General features: G+C 37.7%; 1 protein-coding gene across 1 annotated transcript in view; it reads right to left on the reverse strand.

Moving 5' to 3' along the window:
- LOC127627193 (cGMP-dependent protein kinase 1-like) overlaps positions 1 to 21,091 on the reverse strand; it is a 336,892-nt gene that overhangs the window by 48,212 nt on the left and 267,589 nt on the right. The window contains exon 8 of the mRNA XM_052103472.1: positions 2,855 to 2,920. Within this exon, the coding sequence (XP_051959432.1) occupies positions 2,855 to 2,920 (66 nt within the window). The remainder of the gene's footprint in view (positions 1 to 2,854; positions 2,921 to 21,091) is intronic.

Below are 21,091 nucleotides of genomic sequence, written 5' to 3' on the forward strand. Positions count from 1 at the left end.
AATTTTACATTAGCTGGTAGTCCTGTCAGAAGTCATGCATAAAACAGGATACAGTACACTTTACAAGACAGTAATGATCCTATACACAATGTTCTGGGGATATACATGTTCATTTATGGACAGTTTGACTATAATTTAGTGAAGAAAAGTCTGTTTTTCTGGGCTTTGAGTCCATTTCTTATGGGGGAAAGATTGCTCTGGCGTGCAGCAGCTAACTTCCCCCGCTTGGAATGTCACTGAGGGTCCACTCTTTGCTGGTCCAATGGCAGCAAAGACAGTGTAAAGGCTTGATAATGATCAGTGGGGGAGCAGACATAAAGGAGTCGGCTTGGGCCTACTTGGACCCTTGCTAGTTACAGTCTGGAGACACCTGTTGGCTTATTCATTAAATAATGAATAATAGTGTGTCTGATTGGTCCAGATGCTACAGTTGTGACAACAAACTTTCAGCTTTAGCTACTCCCACATTCACACCACAGTAGCCAGATTTTATTTTCTCTGTGTGGATATGACGTCAAAACGCACAGGCGAATGAAAAAATCCATCCCGACAACTCTAAAATATTTATAATATCATTATTATAGATTTATCAAAGTGTATTTGGTTAAAGTAAATACATGGTTTGGAAGATGGATTTTTGTTTCACTTTCTCATTAAAAACAAACTGTAACAAACTTCGTAATGGGGTTGTAAGGAGGAAGCGGGAGATGGTAAATCCAACTCAAACGGTATTTATTTTTTTACATTTCACTCAATAATCACGCTTTTCAGCGAACTCAGCTTAACACAGTCTCGGTGTGTGTGGTAGCTCTCTCTCACTCTGCCTCACTGGCGTCTGGCTCGCTCTTAAATATGTCTCCAACTTTCATTGCAATGGTGATGATCTTTACCGTTCCCATCTCCCGGTCTTACTCTCCATTCACAAATCGGTGCTCAACCACACCCCCACTATCACAAGCACCATATATTTTTGTCTGTAATTTTGTTGATGAGATAAACACTGCTTCTGAACCTGTATTCAGTTCAGCTGGAAACATCACAACCACACTGAGGACCTCTCAGAACCGGACATTGTTTCTTTTTTTCCTTTAAAAAAAACCAAAAACATCTGACAAAAAGCTTTTAGCCAAGGTATGACTTAACCATTTAATTATTGTCCAGCTTTTTACTAATATTCAATTCTGTTGAATATTCAAGTTTGGCTAAATTAACAGATTTTGACATTCTAGAATATTTTCTGCCATGGTCATTTGTCATTGACATTTGGTGCAATAACAGACATATATTTTAAAACCAGTGCGAACTATTCTATTATGGTATTTTAGGTATTTTGTATTATAAATATGCAATATAAGCACACCCCTCCCCCACCCCCTAGGACTGTAGAAAACTCACATGTTGAAATGCTGAATTCCCTGTAAAAAAAACTAAAGTACCCATAATCCTGAAGTGGGATCCACCAATCAGAGAAGTCGCTGTCACCATAGGAACTAAAATCAAGGTAAATAAGTTCAGCATCAACTGCCCACTCTGATGAAGCATTGTGAATGCCTCTCTATACTCTCAAACTACTTATGCTATATATTTGAATGCATTTGAATATTTTGCAATAAACTTTTCAAGCGTACAGTGTTGTGGATGTTAAAAAAAATCTACTATTCCAGCCTAATATGCAGAGAAAAAGGGTGTTTGGGAAACATATTTGAAAACATTTTGAAAAGTAATTATATTTGCAAATCCATTATGTCAGTATTAACACAGAAATTACTTTAATTGTAACATCATCTATGATTTGATTGTGTCATTTGCTTCATGGGAAGAGTAGTACATTTACTCAAAAAAGAAAAGAGAAAGTCTTGAACATTTTCTGATTTAAATATTTTGTTTGTGATTCATCTCAATGCTGGTTATTTTGATTCATGGGTTAGAACTCTTATTGAATAACTTTTTTAAATCTCTGTAGAAAAAGAATTGAAAAACACTTTCAGAATCATGGCTGCTAAAACTGTAGACACAAGAATAGGTGGTTAAAATCTCCCACTGTTCACAGGTCAGCTAGCATATCTTTAATGAGCATTACAATAGACATATCTCTCACTGAGAGGCAACTAATTAGTGATTTATTCCAGTAAAATGGAAAGTCAGTCTGCATAAGGGGTTTCTTATTATAGGGATTTTTTAGATCGAGGCACAATCAAAGTCTCTGGAGTATCTGGTGTCTACAGGGATGTGAGGAGATATTTGAGCCCTGCTGTGCAAGACATTGTACCCCCACTGCTCTGTCAGATGCAATGCCACTCAAAATAAAGACATAGTTTATTTTCTGGCAGTTTCCAGGCTAAGAATTGCAAAAAAAAATAAAGGTTTTGCTCCCTGTGTTAAAGTCTCAATGACATGGCTGGACATGCACAGTTTTCTTTCCTGTGCAGACAAATTTCCTATTGAAGTTTAGATGGAATATTTTGAAGGGCTTGTCCCTTCTTTTAATAAGCTAATATGCTTTAGCTTACATCACAGCAATAAACCATGAATTGCAACTTGCTATTGCTATTAAGATAAGGGGTATTAGGGGGAGGGCAATCTCATTCTAATGAGCATTTAATTGAAGATGAAAAAAAATTGCCTTTGTTGGATGTTCTACACAGTAATGGACCAAAAGCCACAAAACTGCTTATTTGATTTCAAGGGGTCTTCAACTGGCATACACTAGCATGAACTTGCTGCAGTGAAAGTCATGAGAGGTCAATAGAAACTAGCTGCACTAATTTGGTGTGCACACTGTGAAAAAGATGAAAGACTAATCAAATTACACAGCATCAGTACACACACACACACACACACACAAAAAACTCACTCTCTGTCGATGACGAGGCAGGTTACAGCCTCAGCGGCGATGACGTTAGCTGTCCTGATGTCTTCTCTGTGGAAACACAAATACTACATGTCAGTCACACACAAGCACAATCTTTTGACAATATTTGACAGCACCTAGTTGATATTATTTAAGTAAAACATAATCAGGCCAGGGAACATTGTTTCTATCAGGAAGACTTGCAGACTTGAGTGAGATTTATGATTACATTTATTTGATGAATATAAAACAGAAAAGTAATGTTTCTCTTTGGCGTCTGGCGGTCCGAAGAAGTTTTACTCTGAACTATCATATCCTGCCGGAGATAGGAGGCAGGGGCGAGGAGCCTACCCCCATGCAGGACGGGACTCAACCTGTGATGGTGGGGTGGTGGAGGTTGCCGTGTTATCACACTGAAACAGCAATGTGATAGATTGTGAGCGGACTTATAAAGCATTTGTGAGCTGATTTATAAAGCAACGGCTTACATGTGATTTACCCAGCTAATGGTGCGATAATGTACAGTTGCTAGTCTTCCCGCTAGAACTACGCTGTGTTTACATGTCTCATAAAGTGTACGTGTTTGTAGGCAAATATAATTATTAAAAATACTCTAAACTAAAAGCAGATTCATTAAAACAAAAAACTAGGACTGGGTGAATTTGTATAATGTTTGACGGTACAAATATACTGTATCATCCAGTAGAGATTATATCACTGTATAACATTGAAGATATATTTTTATGGATATTAGTGGGTGGCAGGACCAGTGTTTGGGGTAACACATAATAAGTAATGCACATTACATAATCAGATAACTTTTTAGAGTAACGAGTAAAGTTACACAATATTTTTATTTTTATTTTAGACCATAATATCTGAGTTATTTTTAAATAAGTGACGTGTTGCTTTTTTACACATTTTCTTTCCCCAAATTGCGATAAATCAGGAGTAAAAGTTCACAAACTTCGGGGAGGAGATGCAGTACATGATGGGCATTGTAGTTCTAGAATGTAATTATAGTTTGGATGTTCATGCCTCTTCGGGCTCTTACGTCCTTGAGTCAACATCACAAGCTCATTTCTGAGACCTCTCACGCTCTTGTGAGCACAACTACAGACATCCGCTGTGCAGCGGTGTGGGTATTCTCGTTCCCAAAGCACTAAATCAGCACAGAATCAAAGTGTAACTTTTGATAGGGAACGTATAGGGTTACTTAACTGTAACCCCTGTTCCCTGAAAAAGCGGAACGAGATGCTGCGCCTCATTGCCGCACTGAGGATGCCCCAGGACTGCTCTTCAGACAAAATACTTGACAATGCACCTGTGGCGCATCTATTTACAGCTCCTGGTACCGGCGCATCCTGATGATGTCACCAGCAGAGGTTATAAATTACTGTCAATTTCAATGATGTGTTGCACACATATTCACAGCTGGTCACTCCAAAAAGTTTAGTAGTTTACGTTTACCAAGCAAAGTCACAAATTGCCTTATTAATTCAGTATGTAGTTTGTCTCCGTCAAGTTCCAAATAAAAAGAGAGAAAAAAAAAAATGTAATACAATGGATGATCCAAAAATATGCATTACTAGCAAAAATATCAATATAGTGATGTAATATTACCATGATATAAAATTACTTATACCATGACATATCACTATAGGGAGCTGTAAATAATTTAATCAATAAGAGGATAACAGCAAATCAACAGACACTCGACTGTTCCAGAAAAAGTATTACAGCACCCACGGAAGGCTGATTCTTCATCATCAGAAATAAATGCATTATGTTAATCATCACCCATTATTATTACACAATATTTTTCACCCCATGGCACAGCATTACAAAAAAATTAATCACTGCACAGCATTATGTGTGCACACAATTAAACAAAAGTGCACTTTATTCCTTTGTTGAGCTGCTTCCTAAAAAACACTTATTTGTTCATGGAATTGCTAAGGAACCAAAAACGTTACATAGAATCGGAATCAGACTTGATAAAATCCTCATATATACAATCTCTTTATCAAAATGTGTGACAAGTCTGAGAAAAAAACTTTGCTTTGATCTAATTTAAAATTCTTCATTATTTCATACAGTGGAAAGAAAAAGTATGTGAACCCTTTGGAAATACCTGCATTTATGTATAAATGTGTCTTAAAATCTGGTTTGATCTTCATATAAGTTACAATAATGAACAAACACAATATGTTTTAACAAACAACACATTAAATAATGTATTGTTCTTGTACATTTTGAAAAAATTATTTAAACATTCACAATGTAGGTTTAAAAATCATGATAGCCCCTAGGCTAATAACATCAACATCAAGCGCAGTTAGAGTCAGGAGTTGGAAAGCCTGGCATCCAATTAATGAAAAGAGATTGGAGGTGTGTGTGTGTTAGATCTACTTTGACTCATAAAAAGAAGTCAAACAGTTTGAATTTGCTATTCAAAATAAGTTCATGTGGACCATGACTGGCAAAAAATAAAAGAGATCTAAGAAGACCTACAATCAAGATGTGTTGCTTTGCATAAAGCTGGAAAGGGCTAAAAAAGTTATCTCAAAGAGCATAGATATTCATCTGCCCACAATTACACAAACTGTCTATAAATGGAGATGATTTAATACTGTGGCTACTCTCCTATAAGTGGCCGTTCAGCCAAGATGACTCACAGGGCACACCAGAGAATTCTCAATTAGGTCAAAAAGAACACCAGATTGACAGCTAAAGACTTGAAGGAATCATATGATCTGGTTAACATCTCTGTTCATGAGTCTGCTATATGGAAAATATTAAACAGGTGTGGTGTTTATGGCAAGACACCATGAAAGTAGCCGCAGTTCTCCAAAAAAACATAGCTGTGCATCTGAAGTTTGCCAAAGACCACCATGACACTTCACAACACTACTGGGAAAATGTTTGTGGACTGATGAAATTAAGGTTTCGGAACCTTCCTAATTTGTTTAGAAACAACACGCAGCACTACATATAGTATAAAAAGGGCACCACATACCAGCCTGAAAACATAGCTGGAATGTGGTGAGGTATGGTGGAAGTAGCATCATGATTTGGGGCTGCTTTGGGGCCTGGATTGCTTGCCATCATCGAGGGAGAAATGAATTACCAAGTTTATGAAGATACACTATAGGATAATTTCAGAGTGGCTGTGTTCCAGCTGAAGTTCTCTTGATATCGATTATTAAATCCCAAGGTCGATCTTTTAATGCGCAACCTCAGTTTGTCATTGAGTAATGTCTTTTTTTTTCTCCCCTTTTCTCCCCAATTTGGTATTCCCATTTCTCAATGCGCTCTAGGTCCTCATGGTGGTGTAGTGACTCATCTCAATCCGGGTGGCGGAGGACGAATTTCAGTTTCCTCTGCCATCTTATCACATGGCTTGTTGAGCGTTGTTGTTGACATCTAAGAATGTGGATGAGCTAAAGCAATTCTGCAGGGAGGTATGGTCCAAAATTCCTTCAGAACGTTGTGCAGGTCTAATCCGGAGCAACCTGAAACGCATTGGTTAAGGTTATTGCTGCAAAAGGAGAATCGACCGGTTATTAAATCCAAGGGTTCACTTACATTTTCCACAGCACTATGAATGTTTAATGGATTGTGTTCAATAAAGACATGAAATATTATAATTGTTTGTGTGTTGTTAGCTATCCTTGTGACTTTGATGAAGATGAGATCACATTTTATGACCAATTATTGCAGATTCCAGCAAATTCCAAAGGGTTCACATAATTTTTATAGCTTCTGCATTTGATATTTTTCATGATTTCATACTCTTTAAGAGTAATGCAAGAACATAGTGAATCTTTAAATAATTACCTAATTTTAAAAAGTGTGCCATGCATATACATTAAACTGATAATGAAATAAGAGACAATCCTCTAAGACTTGTGATGTAGTAATGCATTTTTTTTTTTTATATTATATGGTGCAGTTCAAGATGGCGCCATTGTGTGTGGCTTGCCGTCTGTCACTGTCATTGCTGTGTGTGTTTTTGCAGTTTGTCTTGCTTTTTGCTCGGGATGTCGATTCCCTGCTGGTGTATGATCGCCAAACACTACTGGATTTGCGATTTTCTGCTGAAAATGTAGTAAAATTGGATGATGGTGGACGTGAAACCTTGCCCCCGCTCCTGGCGAGGTTCCCGGCTCACCTTTGGCATGCCCGGCTCCACCTTCTCGGCGTGAGCGCGAGAAAGCGCACCGCCCGGGAAATCGTAGTGGCCGGCTGGTGAGGTTGAAGGCCCGTCTTGCATGGTGTTCTAGGCCTTTTTGGACTGAGTTTGGAGTCGTGACTAGCCTCGTTATTCCTCGGCCTCGCTGGACCCTGTCGGCGCCTGGCTGATACCTGTCGTCGGCCGGAAGAGGTGTTCCAGCCCCGCTGCCCCTGCTCTCCTCGTCCCGCTGGCGTGAGTCAATCACAGCAACTTGCGGTCTCTGTGTCGGGTTTCACGAACATCCAGCGCCCTGGATCCGCCGGTTCCTGCTAGGTTTGGGCTGGTAAATGCTAGATCTCTAGCAAATAAGACTTTTGTCTTAAAGGATTTTTTCACGTCCGAGGACTGGATTTCCTCTGTGTTACTGAGACATGGCTGAGTGATGGTGAGTCCAGCGCTTTCATAGAATTTTTACACCATGATTGCTGCTACCTTAACTCCCCGCGAAAATCTGGCCGAGGAGGAGGAATAGCGACTGTATATAAGAGTCATTATAAATGTAAGCAGATATTGCTGTCATCCGCTTTCAGCAGCTTTGAGCTGAGTTTATTTGAGATTGGTCACGCTCACACAGTGTTGTGTGTCGTGGTCTATCGGCCCCCCCCAAGTACAATAAGGACTTTTTAAATGATTTTTCTGATTTTCTGGCTGAAATCATGCCTAAATATGATCGTGTTCTTATTGTTGGGGATTTTAATGTTCATGTGTGTTGTCCTGATAAGCCAATGACAAAGGGTTTTCTAAACCTCATTGATTCATGCAATCTGTGTCTGGACCCACACAAGAACATGGACACACACTTGATCTTGTTTTATCATATGGTTTGCCTGTTCTTAATCTAGAGATATGTGACGCAGTGTTTTCTGACCATATGCCGGTATTATTTGAGACTGCTCTTGCCTGTCATACATTTAAACCTTGCGCTGCTGCAAGGCGCTGTCGCATGATTAACCCTTCCACTGCTGCTCAGTTCTCGGCTGCTTTCAGTCAGAACACCATCACCCCTGAGTCTGTATTGCACACAGAAGAGCTTAGCTCATGGTTTCACTCCACCTGCCAAACTGTTTTAGACACTGTGGCTCCATTAAAATCCAGGCAGCCAAAAACTAAATCTGAGCCCTGGTTAAATGACATAACTCATGCTGCCAGACGTGAGTGCCGTACAGCTGAGCGCAAGTGGAAGAAGGACAAACTGCAGGTGTCTCTTCAAATGTTAAGGGATTGCTGGCGTCATTTCCAGGAAACTGTGAAAGATGCCAAAAGAAAATATTTCACAGATATTATTCTGGCAAATAGTCGCAAGCCTCGTGTTTTGTTTAACACCATTGACTCACTTTTAAATGCACCACAGAATGCTTGTATGGAGGCATCCCCTGCTATGGGTGAAAATTTCCTTTGCTTTTTTATTGATAAGGTCACTTCTATTAGGTCTCAAATTGCACCTTCAGCTTCAGACCCTTCAATCTCTGTCCCTTGCTCGGTTGTTTTTGATCATTTTGAGCCGGTGACTTTTTCTTTTTTAGAGGAGGTAGTTGGTCACTTGAAGCCCTCGGGTTCTCCAAATGATGCTGTTCCCCCTCGACTATTTAAGGAGGTTTTCCCCACTGTAGGACCATCTGTGGCTGCATTTATAAACAGTAGTCTGACCTCGGGTGTGGTCCCTGAAATTTTGAAACATGCAGTGGTTCAACCTCTGATTAAAAAACTTGCTCAGGATCCGTCAGTTCTTGCTAATTTCAGGCCTATTTCCAAACTGCCCTTCCTTTCAAAAATCCTGGAGAAGATTGTGCACAGTCAATTATTGGTCTTTTTGGAAGAACATAATATACTAGAGGTTTTCCAGTCCGGCTTTAAAACCTTGCACAGCACCGAAACCGCTCTTTTAAGAGTTTTTAATGATATCTTTTTAACGACTGACTCTGGCGACTGTGTTATCCTTGTGCTTTTGGATCTAACTGCTGCATTTGACACAGTGGATCATGAGATATTGATTTCACGTTTAAGGCAGTGGGTGGGCATCAGTGGCATGGCACTGGAGTGGTTTAGGTCATATTTAGCAGATCGAACTTTTTGTGTCAGCATAGGTGAATTTGTATCCTCCACTGCTCCTCTCTTGTGTGGGGTCCCACAGGGCTCAGTCCTCGGCCCTCTACTTTTCTCTTTGTATTTGCTTCCACTTGGTTCCATACTTAGAAAGTACGGCATTTCATTCCACTGTTATGCAGATGACAGTCAGATTTATGTACCCCTTAAAAAGAAAAATGATAACTCTGTTGGACAACTACTCAATAGCCTCGACGACATAAAGGCCTGGATGGCTCTGAACTTTTTAAATTTTAATGATAAAAAAATAGAAGTGATGGTTTTTGGAGGCACCACTGGGACCCCGCCTGTAGATCTGGGCTCCTTGGCACCCTATATTAAATCTAACATTACAAATCTAGGAGTTAAAGTGGACCCTGAGCTTAAATTTGACAGTCACATCAAAGCTGTTGTCAAATCAAGCTTCTTTCATTTGAGGCAGCTGGCCAAAATAAAGCCAATTCTGTCAAGACAACATTTTGAAACTGCAATCCACGCCTTTGTAACTACACGGCTGGACTATTGTAATTCCCTATATGTGGGGGTTAGTGGGTCCTCCATCACCCGTCTCCAGATGGTACAAAATGCAGCAGCACGTCTTTTAACAGGCACACGTAAACATGAGCACATTTCCCTATTTTAGCTTCATTACATTGGCTGCCTATTCAATTTAGGATCCATTTTAAAATTCTGTTATTTGCTTTTAAATCTTTAAATGGTCTTGCCCGCCATACCTCTCTGAGCTTCTACACTCTTATAAACCTGTCCGCGCTCTCAGGTCAGATGATCAGCTGCTCCTGACTATGCCTAAAACTAAGCTGTAAGCTCAGAGGGACCGTGCCTTTGCTGTGTCTGCCCCTAGACTATGGAATGATCTGCCTTTGCATGTAAAGCAGGCCTCTTCTTTATCTGTTTTTAAAACCCTTCTTAAAACCCATCTTTTCTCTGTGGTTTTTAACACCTAGTAAGAGGTCGATTTTATTTACTCGATTTTATTTACTTGATTGTATTTGTTACTTTGTTTTTATTGTATGGTTATTAATTGTACATATGTTTATGTATATTTTTCTATATTTTTATGTACAGCACTTTGGTCAACTTTGGTTGTTGTAAAGTGCTTAACAAATAAAGTTGGTATGGTGGTATGGTATGGGACAAACTCAAGTGGTTACTAAATTGTTGTTTGATGCAAAGTAAACATAACTGTACCTCATTAACCTCTTAAGATCCTTGCCATTTTTGGGGATTTCCGCCTGGATTTGGCCTACCCAAATTAAAAAGCTTCCCATTCCCACATACTTTGGCCTAAATACACAGTTTTGGTGTCATTTTACAGGAAACCCTTTGAAGTTGCATAAAACACTGCTAAAAATTAAAAAAAAAAATTAAATATATGTTGTCTGAACAGTAATAACCCTCCTAAAAAAAGAGGCGCTTTTTGATTTTTTTTATATAAATTCATTTTTGAAAGTGTATAACTCAAGCCCTGTAAACCCTAGCAGCAAGCAGACATTTTTGGCTGTTTCCACTAGATGTCAGCAAATACCTGAAAAAGGAATTTTGTCTATATCATGTTTTGTTTAATATCTATTTAAATTTATTTGAAGGGAGGAATATTACCTTTTTTTGGTGTACTTTCCGCCTACCCAAATCTAAAGTCTCCCCATACCTATATACAGTGCTATAAATGCAAAATCCCAGTGTAATTTTACAGAAAACCCTTTGTCATTACATAAAACACTGTTGAAAGTGGTAAATATGCGCTCTGGTGAGACGCGTCTGTGTGTTTTGCGCACGTAACCTACCTAGTGATCACTTCACAGTCTGGATGCAATAACACAGCCCCTGATTGGTCTATTTGATCTTGAGAGACATTGCCGGAAAGCAGAGGGTCTAAGCTTTACGGCAATATATGCTTTATCCGGATCGGATGTTTACATATTTTCCTGGATTGTTGAATATCATATAACATTACTTTGTGGTGTTTCTGCACTCGAGGGATTACTTGGGCACACAACCACAGAAAACACTGAAAAACGGCTCATTTTGCAGAGAATAACCTAAGGTAAAGGATTATGTAGCATTTGTGGCTAACTGTGCTGTCTAGTGCGAGTAGCACGGCAAATATTCAATAATTTCACTTGTATGTTTACAAATGTTGATTGTATACTTCATGATTCATTCGAAGTGTATTAGATATGTGATTATACCTCAATAAAAAGACTTATTGGAACTTCTTACTGGCAATGAGAGCTTTCATTTGATACATGGTTTGTACATGTGCGTCATATTTGAGCGATATGAGAAATATGCGTATTCAAAAACGCACATAATTATGACACGACTTTTGATGGGTGGAACTATGTAATTTATTGTAAATAAGTTACTTAGTGTAAAACAAATGCCAGTGATGCATATCTCATGAAAGTAGACATTCTAAGCTTTTAAATGGTACCAGATATGAGCTCATAACTCCTCCGCATACACTTAAAATTGGAAGTACATTATTACTGACGTAATTTTAAATCCCGAATCCGGGATCGTGGATTTTAAAGAACAGTACATTACTGAATAATTTGTCCTTTTAGAAACTTCCTATCATTAGACATAAGGGCAGGCATCACTTACTATTGCTTATACTTAATGACAAAGTATACTACAGTTGCTGTTCGCTATGTGCACCGTATGCGTGATGCAAATTTACATGTTAAAAGAACCCATATGAGCAAAAAATATGGGTATTTGATGCTAATCTTCAATAACTGTTTCCATCCAAGGATTTTTGCAAAAAAATTTTTAGCGCATCAAAATAAAGCTTTAGCAAATTATCCCTAAAATTTCACAAGTGTGGACATAATATTTTTCCGTTTAACTCTAGCACCTAAACTCTATGTCGATACTTCAAATGTCACGAAAAACTGGTTTGGAAACACTTTTTGTCAAGAGAATTGTCATTAACGCAAAAAGGTTGTGTCACATGACAGAGTTTACCCCAATTCGATAGCCTGTGTTAATCTTGACGACAAGGTATACATTCTTGAAAGACAATTTATTGTATGTGATTATGGATTGATTTTGACGACTTATAGATCCGAGTGCTGACTCAAATATCTTGTATCATGCACATGGACATGTGCACGGAGAACAAATGAATGGCTACTGTTTGTGATTAATTTAATCACGATAAACATCTGTTTATTTATTAAAGTTTCTTTTCCACACCATTCAATATATTAGATGGCAGTCATGGAATTAGCCCACAATACAAAAAAACATATAATTTCTGTGGACAAAGATGTTTTAAAATAAAACTAAATACACAATACTAGGAGAAAAGGAAAAGTTTTCTTTTTTGAACACTAACATACAACCCAGTTCTATTAAATGATTGTTAAATTTAAATAAATAAAGCATTACATAATTAATTAATTACCATACAAAATTAGATTTTTTTTTTTTTTTTACAAATATACAAACAGACCTATACACTTGCCTTTTCTTTACACAAACTTAAATTAGCTTTACCCTGTTCTGTAGACAAAAAAAGTCAGCTGAATGACATTCTCAGAATGTTCTACACTTTGACATGCAGATGTGATGGTGATGCTTTAGATTAGATGATTGTTAAAAATAGCCTATTGAATATCAGGAATGTGTCCTATGTAAACCCTGATATTACACTGCATTAGTGTTTCTTTAATAGCTGTACACACAGCATATTAATGGTCGATGGATGGTGTTTATACTAACACTGAAAGTTTCCCCCACTACTGGCAGGTTGCCAGCTTGGACAGGGCATGACGATTTGCATTCTGGTCGGAACAGGTGGCAACCTGCGATAGGCGCAACATCAGGACCAATATTACAGTCCTATCAGAAGGGCAACTGCTAAACCACTTTAGGGCACATTCCTTATGCGATAAACCAAAACTTATGTGACAAATGTTTTTTTTTTTAGGTGTGACGTCATCATGCACACGATTGTATCGATAAAAAGCCATTTCAATGGAAACAGGCAGAAGCATATTTCCCAAATTTATTTTACGGATTTTCACTTTGTCGATAACAAAATAGCATGAAAAGTGGATGGAAACTGGCTTCTGTTGGTTCAAGGTTTCTTTCACAAGTTACTTCAGTTTAATGTTTGTGGTCAAAACAGCTTTCTGTCCTTTAGTGCCACTTGTTGCTCTGGTTCTGGTAACTGCATCGGCTTCTGACACATGATCTAAAGATTCTATATTAATGGTCAGGGCGAACAAAAAATGTACACACTCACTGTAAAAAAAAATATTTGCTTTGTTGCCACAGGATTTGGTGCAAATGTTTGCTCCAGGTAAGAATATTTAGTTAGGAATCTATTGTTTCAATTCAAAATGTTGATTGCAGCGAGAAATCGCGCTGCACATTCGTGTTTGGGTTGTGAAGGCCTTAACACGTCCTGCATCTTTTGTGGTAAGAACATGATTTGAACTCAAATCATGCAACTTTTTGAGAATATTGGAATATCATAGAAACTTGTGGATGGGATCTTTTGACTTGGGCTACACCTAATATCTTCCACCCACAACACCCTATCATTGTGTTGGTCAGTTTTGTAAGTTTTACATTTTTTATTTATGAAACATAAGCGGAACAAATTTCTGCATTAACTACACTGTATTAACTACACAACATAACTCAGACCTGTCAAAAAAGCACATGGCTTCTCCCATCACTGCTACTCAGCTTCACCTGTCACTTCAGCCCAATGACCCTGCCATCTCAGCTCATATTTCAGCCTGCCTTTATGATATGTCAGCCTTGATGAAAGAACACCACCTTCAGCTCAACCTTGCCAAGACAGAACTTCTGGCAATCCTTGCCAATCCATCTGTGTTCCACAACCTCACAATGAATCTTGGTTCAACATTGCTAACACCAACCAGGACAACCAGGAACCTGGGAGTAGTGTTTGATGACCAGCTATACTTCACTGGCCACATCTTATTAACAACTGGTCTTGCAGGTATGCATTTTACAACATCAGGAAAATCAGACATTTCCTGTCTACACATGCTGCGCAGCTCCTGGTTCAAGCACTTGCCATACCAAGACTTGACTACTGCAATGCTCTTTTAGCCAGCCTCCCCACTAGCACAACCAACCAAAGAGGGCTCACTTCACCCCCTTATATAAAAATATATACCAAAACTTCTATGTCTGTCTTCTGCTCTAACTTCTGTACAACTCCAGCTAAGATTAGAACTTAGCAGTGCGATACTGCAGATCTTGTTGGCTTTTGTATGACGAATTGTTATGCTCTTAATTTTTATAAGTAGCTTTGGCTAAAACCGTCTGCTAAATGACTAAATGCAGCTGATACAGCTTATTCAAATTGTTGCATTGTATTGAATTCAGTTGTATTAAATTAAAATGTGTTCTGCTTTTGATTCATGAATAAGACTCACTGTTCTAAAATAATACCTATAATATTACCTATAAATTATGAATAATTTGTTTTGCAACTTCACTAAACATTACATGAACACCAACAAAACCAGCTGCAGATCTTGACCATTGTTTGTACAGTTGAATCTATTTTAAAGCACATATCTAGTGTTACCTTAAATAATCAGCAAATTGCCTGCCACATCCAGCCTTTGGCTCTCAGAGGTGATCTGTTGTAGGACAACTTAGGCAAGTGTGTATGCTGGCAGGTACCCTCATCCTTAACTTTGACACCCAATTACCACCAAGCAGTTGTAAATATTCCTCTCTTTCCAGTGGACAATAATATGTTCTGGGTGTCATTAGTGACCACAGTCTAGAGACATATCTCCAAGTGTTAGGATTTCACTGACTCTACTGGCTTTCATTAGATATGATACAACTGTAAAAAAGATCACATCAGAAGTGCTGTAGCTCTTGTGAATAAGGTCCACTTTAACCTAAAGCGATTATTACATTGTGTTTCTTCTTAAACTATGGGCACTTTTATGTCCTATGGGGTTGATTTTTATTAAATATAACATATTTGAACTTTTTTGTTATATAAAGGTATATAAACATGTTGCCATGCCTTCAGAATTTGCCAACATCTTTTCAAATGGCTTTTATGTATAGCTTTAATTGTTTTTGGGGATGAGGCCTAAGTGGGTCAAGTCTCGAGTACAATGAATCTGAAATATTGTACTATAAATTATTAAAGTTGCCACAGTTTAAGAAATACCCTCTTATGAAATTCAAACTACATTAAGTATTTAGTATGAGGATTAATACTGCCATTGAGAAAGTCCAACAAACTGAAATAGCATTCACAATTGCTGCCTCAGACTTCAGAGGGATTGTGCTGTAACAGCATCAGGTGAGGATTGAGTCAAAGATAGAGGAATGTTAAGACCACTAAAACTTTCCAGTCAGTCAAAGTCTAGCTAGTGAGTGAGGTCCATGAGGGAAAGGTCAGGGCTGTCAATCAAGCTGGGAGGATAAGGTGTCCAAAATGTAAAAAATTAAGGGAATCTGTCATCCTCGTGTTGTGCTATTAAAAGAATAGTTCACCCAAAAATGAAAAATAGCAGACAGCTCATACCATAATAAAAGGCCGGCATGGGAAAATAAATAATTTATGTAATGGCGCACAAGCTTCTGCGAGCGACTGCACAGAAAACACACATGAAAATAGCGGAAAATGTGTAGCGAGTGTAAGCACAGCACCTCATTACAGAGTATTTCACAGACATGACTAAGTAAACAAAGCAGAATATACAGCTCTGATCATGGATATCCACTTTACTTTCTGCTACTTACCTAAAATTCTGAATATTTTTAAAAGAGTTGATGTGACTAACCTGGAAAATCTTGGGCAAATTGTGTGATTATTTACTCCTCAAAAGCTCTCATTGTATCAACACGTAACATTGTGAACGCATCTCTTGCTTCCACCTGGACCAGCAAAAACTAAGCTCTTAGAAATCCTGTAGAAGTCAGCCAATCAGATTTGGTCTGACTTGACTGAGAAAGTGTTTCAATTTTGTGTGGTATAAGCGTCAGATGGTTAGTACACAGAATGTGGGCATGTCATCTGAGAATGAGACTACCCTCCTGTTATGTGCGGGTCATTTTTTCAAGACATATTCGTGTCTTTTCATTGATATATCAAAGTTTTACAAAATGTAACCAATGACAAATACAATTGTAGGCAGTGGTGGCTCAGTGGTTGAGGCTCAGGGTTACTGACCAGAAGGTCGGGGGTTCAAGCCCCAGCACCACCAAGATGCCACTGTTGTGTCCTTGAGCAAGGCACTTAACTCCAGGTTGCTCCAGGGGGATTGTCCCTGTAATAATTGCACTGTAAGTCGCTTTGGATAAAAGCGTCTGCCAAATGCATAAATGTAAATGCAATTAGATGAGCATATTAAATCCCCACCCTTTCTCTCTGATCCAACAGAGCCCCATCCCCATTAAACTATTACTGTACCATTATTAATCAAATACAATTACTTCAGAAATTAATTATTTATACACAAATATATATATATATATATATATATATATATATATATATATATATATATATATATATATATATATATATATACACATACACACACTCACTGTATACAAATATAAACATAGACAATGTGACCGAGATTGCAAATCAAATTCAGAAAAAAGAAAAGAAATACCTACATGTAACATGGAGTCAGCAGTATTAGACTGTACTCTCAATAACATCCATTTTTTCTAAATACATCAGAAGTGGTTGCCACATAATATAACATTTCTGAATATATCCTCCTGTTGAATAGCAAATTTCCTCCATTGTCAAATGATGTGCAAGATCTCCAATCCATAACTTGAAGGTTGGGGGAATTTTTCTTTCCATTTAAAGTCACCTAGCTAGAAGGGACGCAAAGGCTATCATATTTTTTGTATGTATCTTGTGGGACTACTCCAAATATTGCAATAATAGCAGAAGGCTGTATAGGTATCTCTAAAACATCTGAAAAAACTTTAAATATTGATTGGCTGGTGCTTTCCTGCATCGGTAACACATAGGATCAACACTAGGCTTAAACTTGGCAAATTTAGTTTTAGACCAGTGAAGATGATGTAAAACCTTAAATTGGATAACTGTATGTCATAAACAAATTGAAGAGGAATGTATCCTATCTAAAGCTTCCAAACAAGTTCCATCGTAAAACTGTATCCCCAGCTCCTCCTCCCACTGATTCCTTAACCGGGTCAAGGGTTCCAAATGATGGGAATTTTATAGGGAGTAAATTGACCCCTTGGAACAAGGCTTAAGCCTCAAAATGAAGTCCAGAAGAGAGCCGGGTGATTGAAACTGGAAATGAGTGGAGTGTGCTGATATAAAGCTTCGGAGTTGTAAGAATCTGAAAAAGTGAGAGCAGGGGATATTAAACTTTAACATTAGCTGGTCAAAAGATAAGAAAATATTATCAATAAATAGATCTCCTACTGTGTTGATCCCTCCTCTAGCCCATTCATCAAAAGCTCCACCTGTTACTGATGGTGTAAATAAGTGATGTTTCACTATAGCAGCATAGACAGAAAGGTCCTTGAGCGAAAAAAAAAAACATCTGAATTGTTTCCAGCTCTTAAAGGAATGCTTAACAACCGGGTTTGAGGTATACATAGATATAGGCTCAGGCAGAGGGAGTTTTGAACAGAGAAAGGTAAGTAGGGAAGTGGGGCCACAGGATAAGTTATCTAATTGTAATCATTTGGGAACGATGTCATAGACTCCTTCCAGTAGTATAACATGGTCCTTAGATTAGCAGCCCAGTAATAAAAATGAAAATTAGGGAGAGATAATCCTCAATGTTGATGGTGCCACTGTAACATCCCTTTGCATATACAAGGGTTTTTCTTATTCCAAATATATCCTGCTATTAGTTTGTCTATGGACATAAAAAATATTTTGTTAAAAACGAGAGGGAAAAAACAGAGGAATGCATTGGAATTTTCAAGATTCCCAAGTATTTGATTTTATATGTACTTATTTTAAGGGGGAATGCATTCAATGATATCAGCTTGGCTGTAGCGTTCACTGGCATAATCTCACTTTTTTGTAAATTATCTTTATATCCTGATATTTTGCCAAAATCCTCTACTAGGCTTAGTGTTTTTGGTAGACTATTTAAAGGGTTAGATAGGTATAAAACCATGTCATCAGCGTAAAGAGATCCTTTTTGCTCCAAACATTTTCTCTGTATTCCCTTAATGCTCACCTCCCCACACATTGCAATCGCCAACGGTTTGGCAGCAATAGCAAATAAAAGAGTTGACAAGGGGCAACCCTGCCTAGTGCCGTGACAGAGTGGGAAATAGGGAGAGAGATTGCTGTCTGTTTGAACAGCTGCCAATGGTGAGGAATAGAGCACCATTATCCACAAAACAAATTTCGAGCAAAACCCAAATTGTTTGAGAGTAAAAAGAAGAAAATCCCACTCCACCCGATCAAATGCTTTTTCAACATCGAGTGATATTAGTATTTCTGGGGTCTTGGGTGGAGTGGGATCATAAAAGATATTAAACAGGTGTCGTACATTTAAGAAGGAATTTTTAATAAAGCCTGTCTTATCATCCAGTACAATTGAGGGTAAAACAGCTTCCAAACGGCAGCCTGACATTTTAGAGAGAATTTTAATATCCACATTTAGGAGTGAGATTGGGCAAAAGGAGCTACACTCTAGAGAATTTTTATCTTTTTTAAGGATAAGTGATATGACCGCCTGTCGCATGGTCGGAGGAAGAGAGCCATTATTAAAATATTCTTCCTAGATAGACAGAAAAAATAGTCAATTTGATTAGTAAATTTCTTAAAAAATTCACTTGGGAACCCATCAGGGAATTTTCCATTTTGCATTAAGTTGAATGAGTCTATAAGCTCATCCGTAGAAAAAGGTTCTTCTAGTCCTATTGAAGTTTCTTTGTTAATTGTGGGAATATCTAATTTCCCAAAAAATTTTGTCAAAGAAAGAATCATTCCCAAGAGATTCTGTAGTATTCAACTTTGAGTAGAATTTGTAGAAACAATAATTAATTTCTGAATGATCTATGTGCTTAGTGCCTATATCATAATTTTTCTCAGCTATAATTCGATCAGCATTCTTTTGACAGAGTTGGTGAGCAAGAATTTTCCCAGCTTTTTCACCAAATCCATACGTCCTACTCTGCGTTTTATTAATAAGGTTATCAGTGTCTTTGGTTAATAGGAGGTTGAACTCGGTTTGAAGAACTAGTCGTTGTTTGAACAAATCATTAGATTGGGCAGTAGCAATTGTTGTATCTAGCTGTAAAATATTGTTCATTAAATGTTTGAGCCTTGCATTGTGACACTTCCTGTGTATTGCACTATACAATATCATTTGTCCTCTAAGATAAGCCTTCATTGATTCCCACACTATTTAAGGGGACATATCTGTTATCTGGTTATGTTCAAGAAAAGAAGTAATTTCATTTGAAATAAAATTAACGAAACTTTCATCAGAGAGTAATAGCGAATTAAGATGCCAAGGATGATAATTGGCATGAGAGGTTAGTATATATAGAGTCATCAATAATGTGGCATGATCAGAGATGACTATTGCCTGATACTCGCACTTACTCATCAGTGGAAGAAGCTTAATATCTAAAAAAAATTATCTATGTGCGAGTATGTCCCATGAACAGGAGAGAAAAAAAAGTAACTTCTAGATGTAGTTCTGGAAATCTGATATCCCATTTGTATTAAGAAATGCCTGAATTGCAAGTGCTGATTTGGATGAGGTAATGGTTTTAGGTGAACTGCAGTCTAGGATCGGTGATAGTGCACAGTTTATATACCTACCAAGAATAAGACAATGTGTGTTCATATTTGGGAGCTGAAAAAAGATTTGTGAAAAATGAACTTTCATCCCAGTTCATCCCAATAAACATTAGCCAGGATAATTAGTGTGTTAAATAGCCTACCTATTACAATTATGTAACGCCCTGATGAGTCCGTTTCTACCTTTGACATAGCAAATGGGATATTTTTATTGATAAGAATTGCTACCCCTCTGGACTTAGAGTGACAATTGGAATGGTATAATTGGCCAACCCATCCTCCACCGATTCAGAAAAAGTTTGCAAATGTGTTTCTTGAAGAAATACTATCCCTACGTTAAGTGTTTTTAGAGGCGAAAGAACCTTTTTACGTTTAACAGGGTGATTTAGTGACTTAACGTTCCAGCTCACAAAGGTTACATTGCAGCTGGTTGAACCACTTGAAAAGCTTAAGTTTGCCATGGTCTTGTTTTAAGGAGAAAAAATAACTGAAGGCATGTTGAGATTTAACAGTTTTGAGTTTGCTATAGCACTGACAAAACCCCTTATTGAAAACAATTTAAAAAAATAAGAAATACAAAAATCACATAAACCCTGAACATTAAATTCCAAATCCTCCTCACCTATCAGAACATGGTGACTCCCAAACCCCTCGCAACAGTGTCAAAACATGTAAGTGCTTGTATGAGGATACACTAGCCCTCATAGACAGTGCACCACTGTATATGGAACGTAACATTGTGAAAGGATTGTGTGAAATAGTTAGTATATCTAAAAAAATAATTATCAACCCAAAGGCATATGTCTTGCATACAAAAATTAAACCTCCCATTAAAAAAAACAAAAAAACATCATAACTCAATCAAATGAAAACACCCCCAGATTAGTAGTCATCTAAAAGTACTTGTGAGAGAGATATGTGTCAAGAATAAACTGGAATTAATTGTTCCCTTAATGTTAAAATGAGTAAATTTTTAAATGAAAGGTAAGGGAGAATATCCTCCTGCCTCTAAATTTAACTACCGTTTAAGCAGTGTACTTAATGTTAATACTATCTTGATGTGAAGGTCAAAAAAAATAAAAAATGGCAGAGTGAAATATTCAGTCAC

This window comes from Xyrauchen texanus, chromosome 33 (genome assembly GCF_025860055.1).
Source record: "Xyrauchen texanus isolate HMW12.3.18 chromosome 33, RBS_HiC_50CHRs, whole genome shotgun sequence".
In the NCBI taxonomy this organism is placed as follows: Eukaryota; Metazoa; Chordata; class Actinopteri; order Cypriniformes; family Catostomidae; genus Xyrauchen; species Xyrauchen texanus.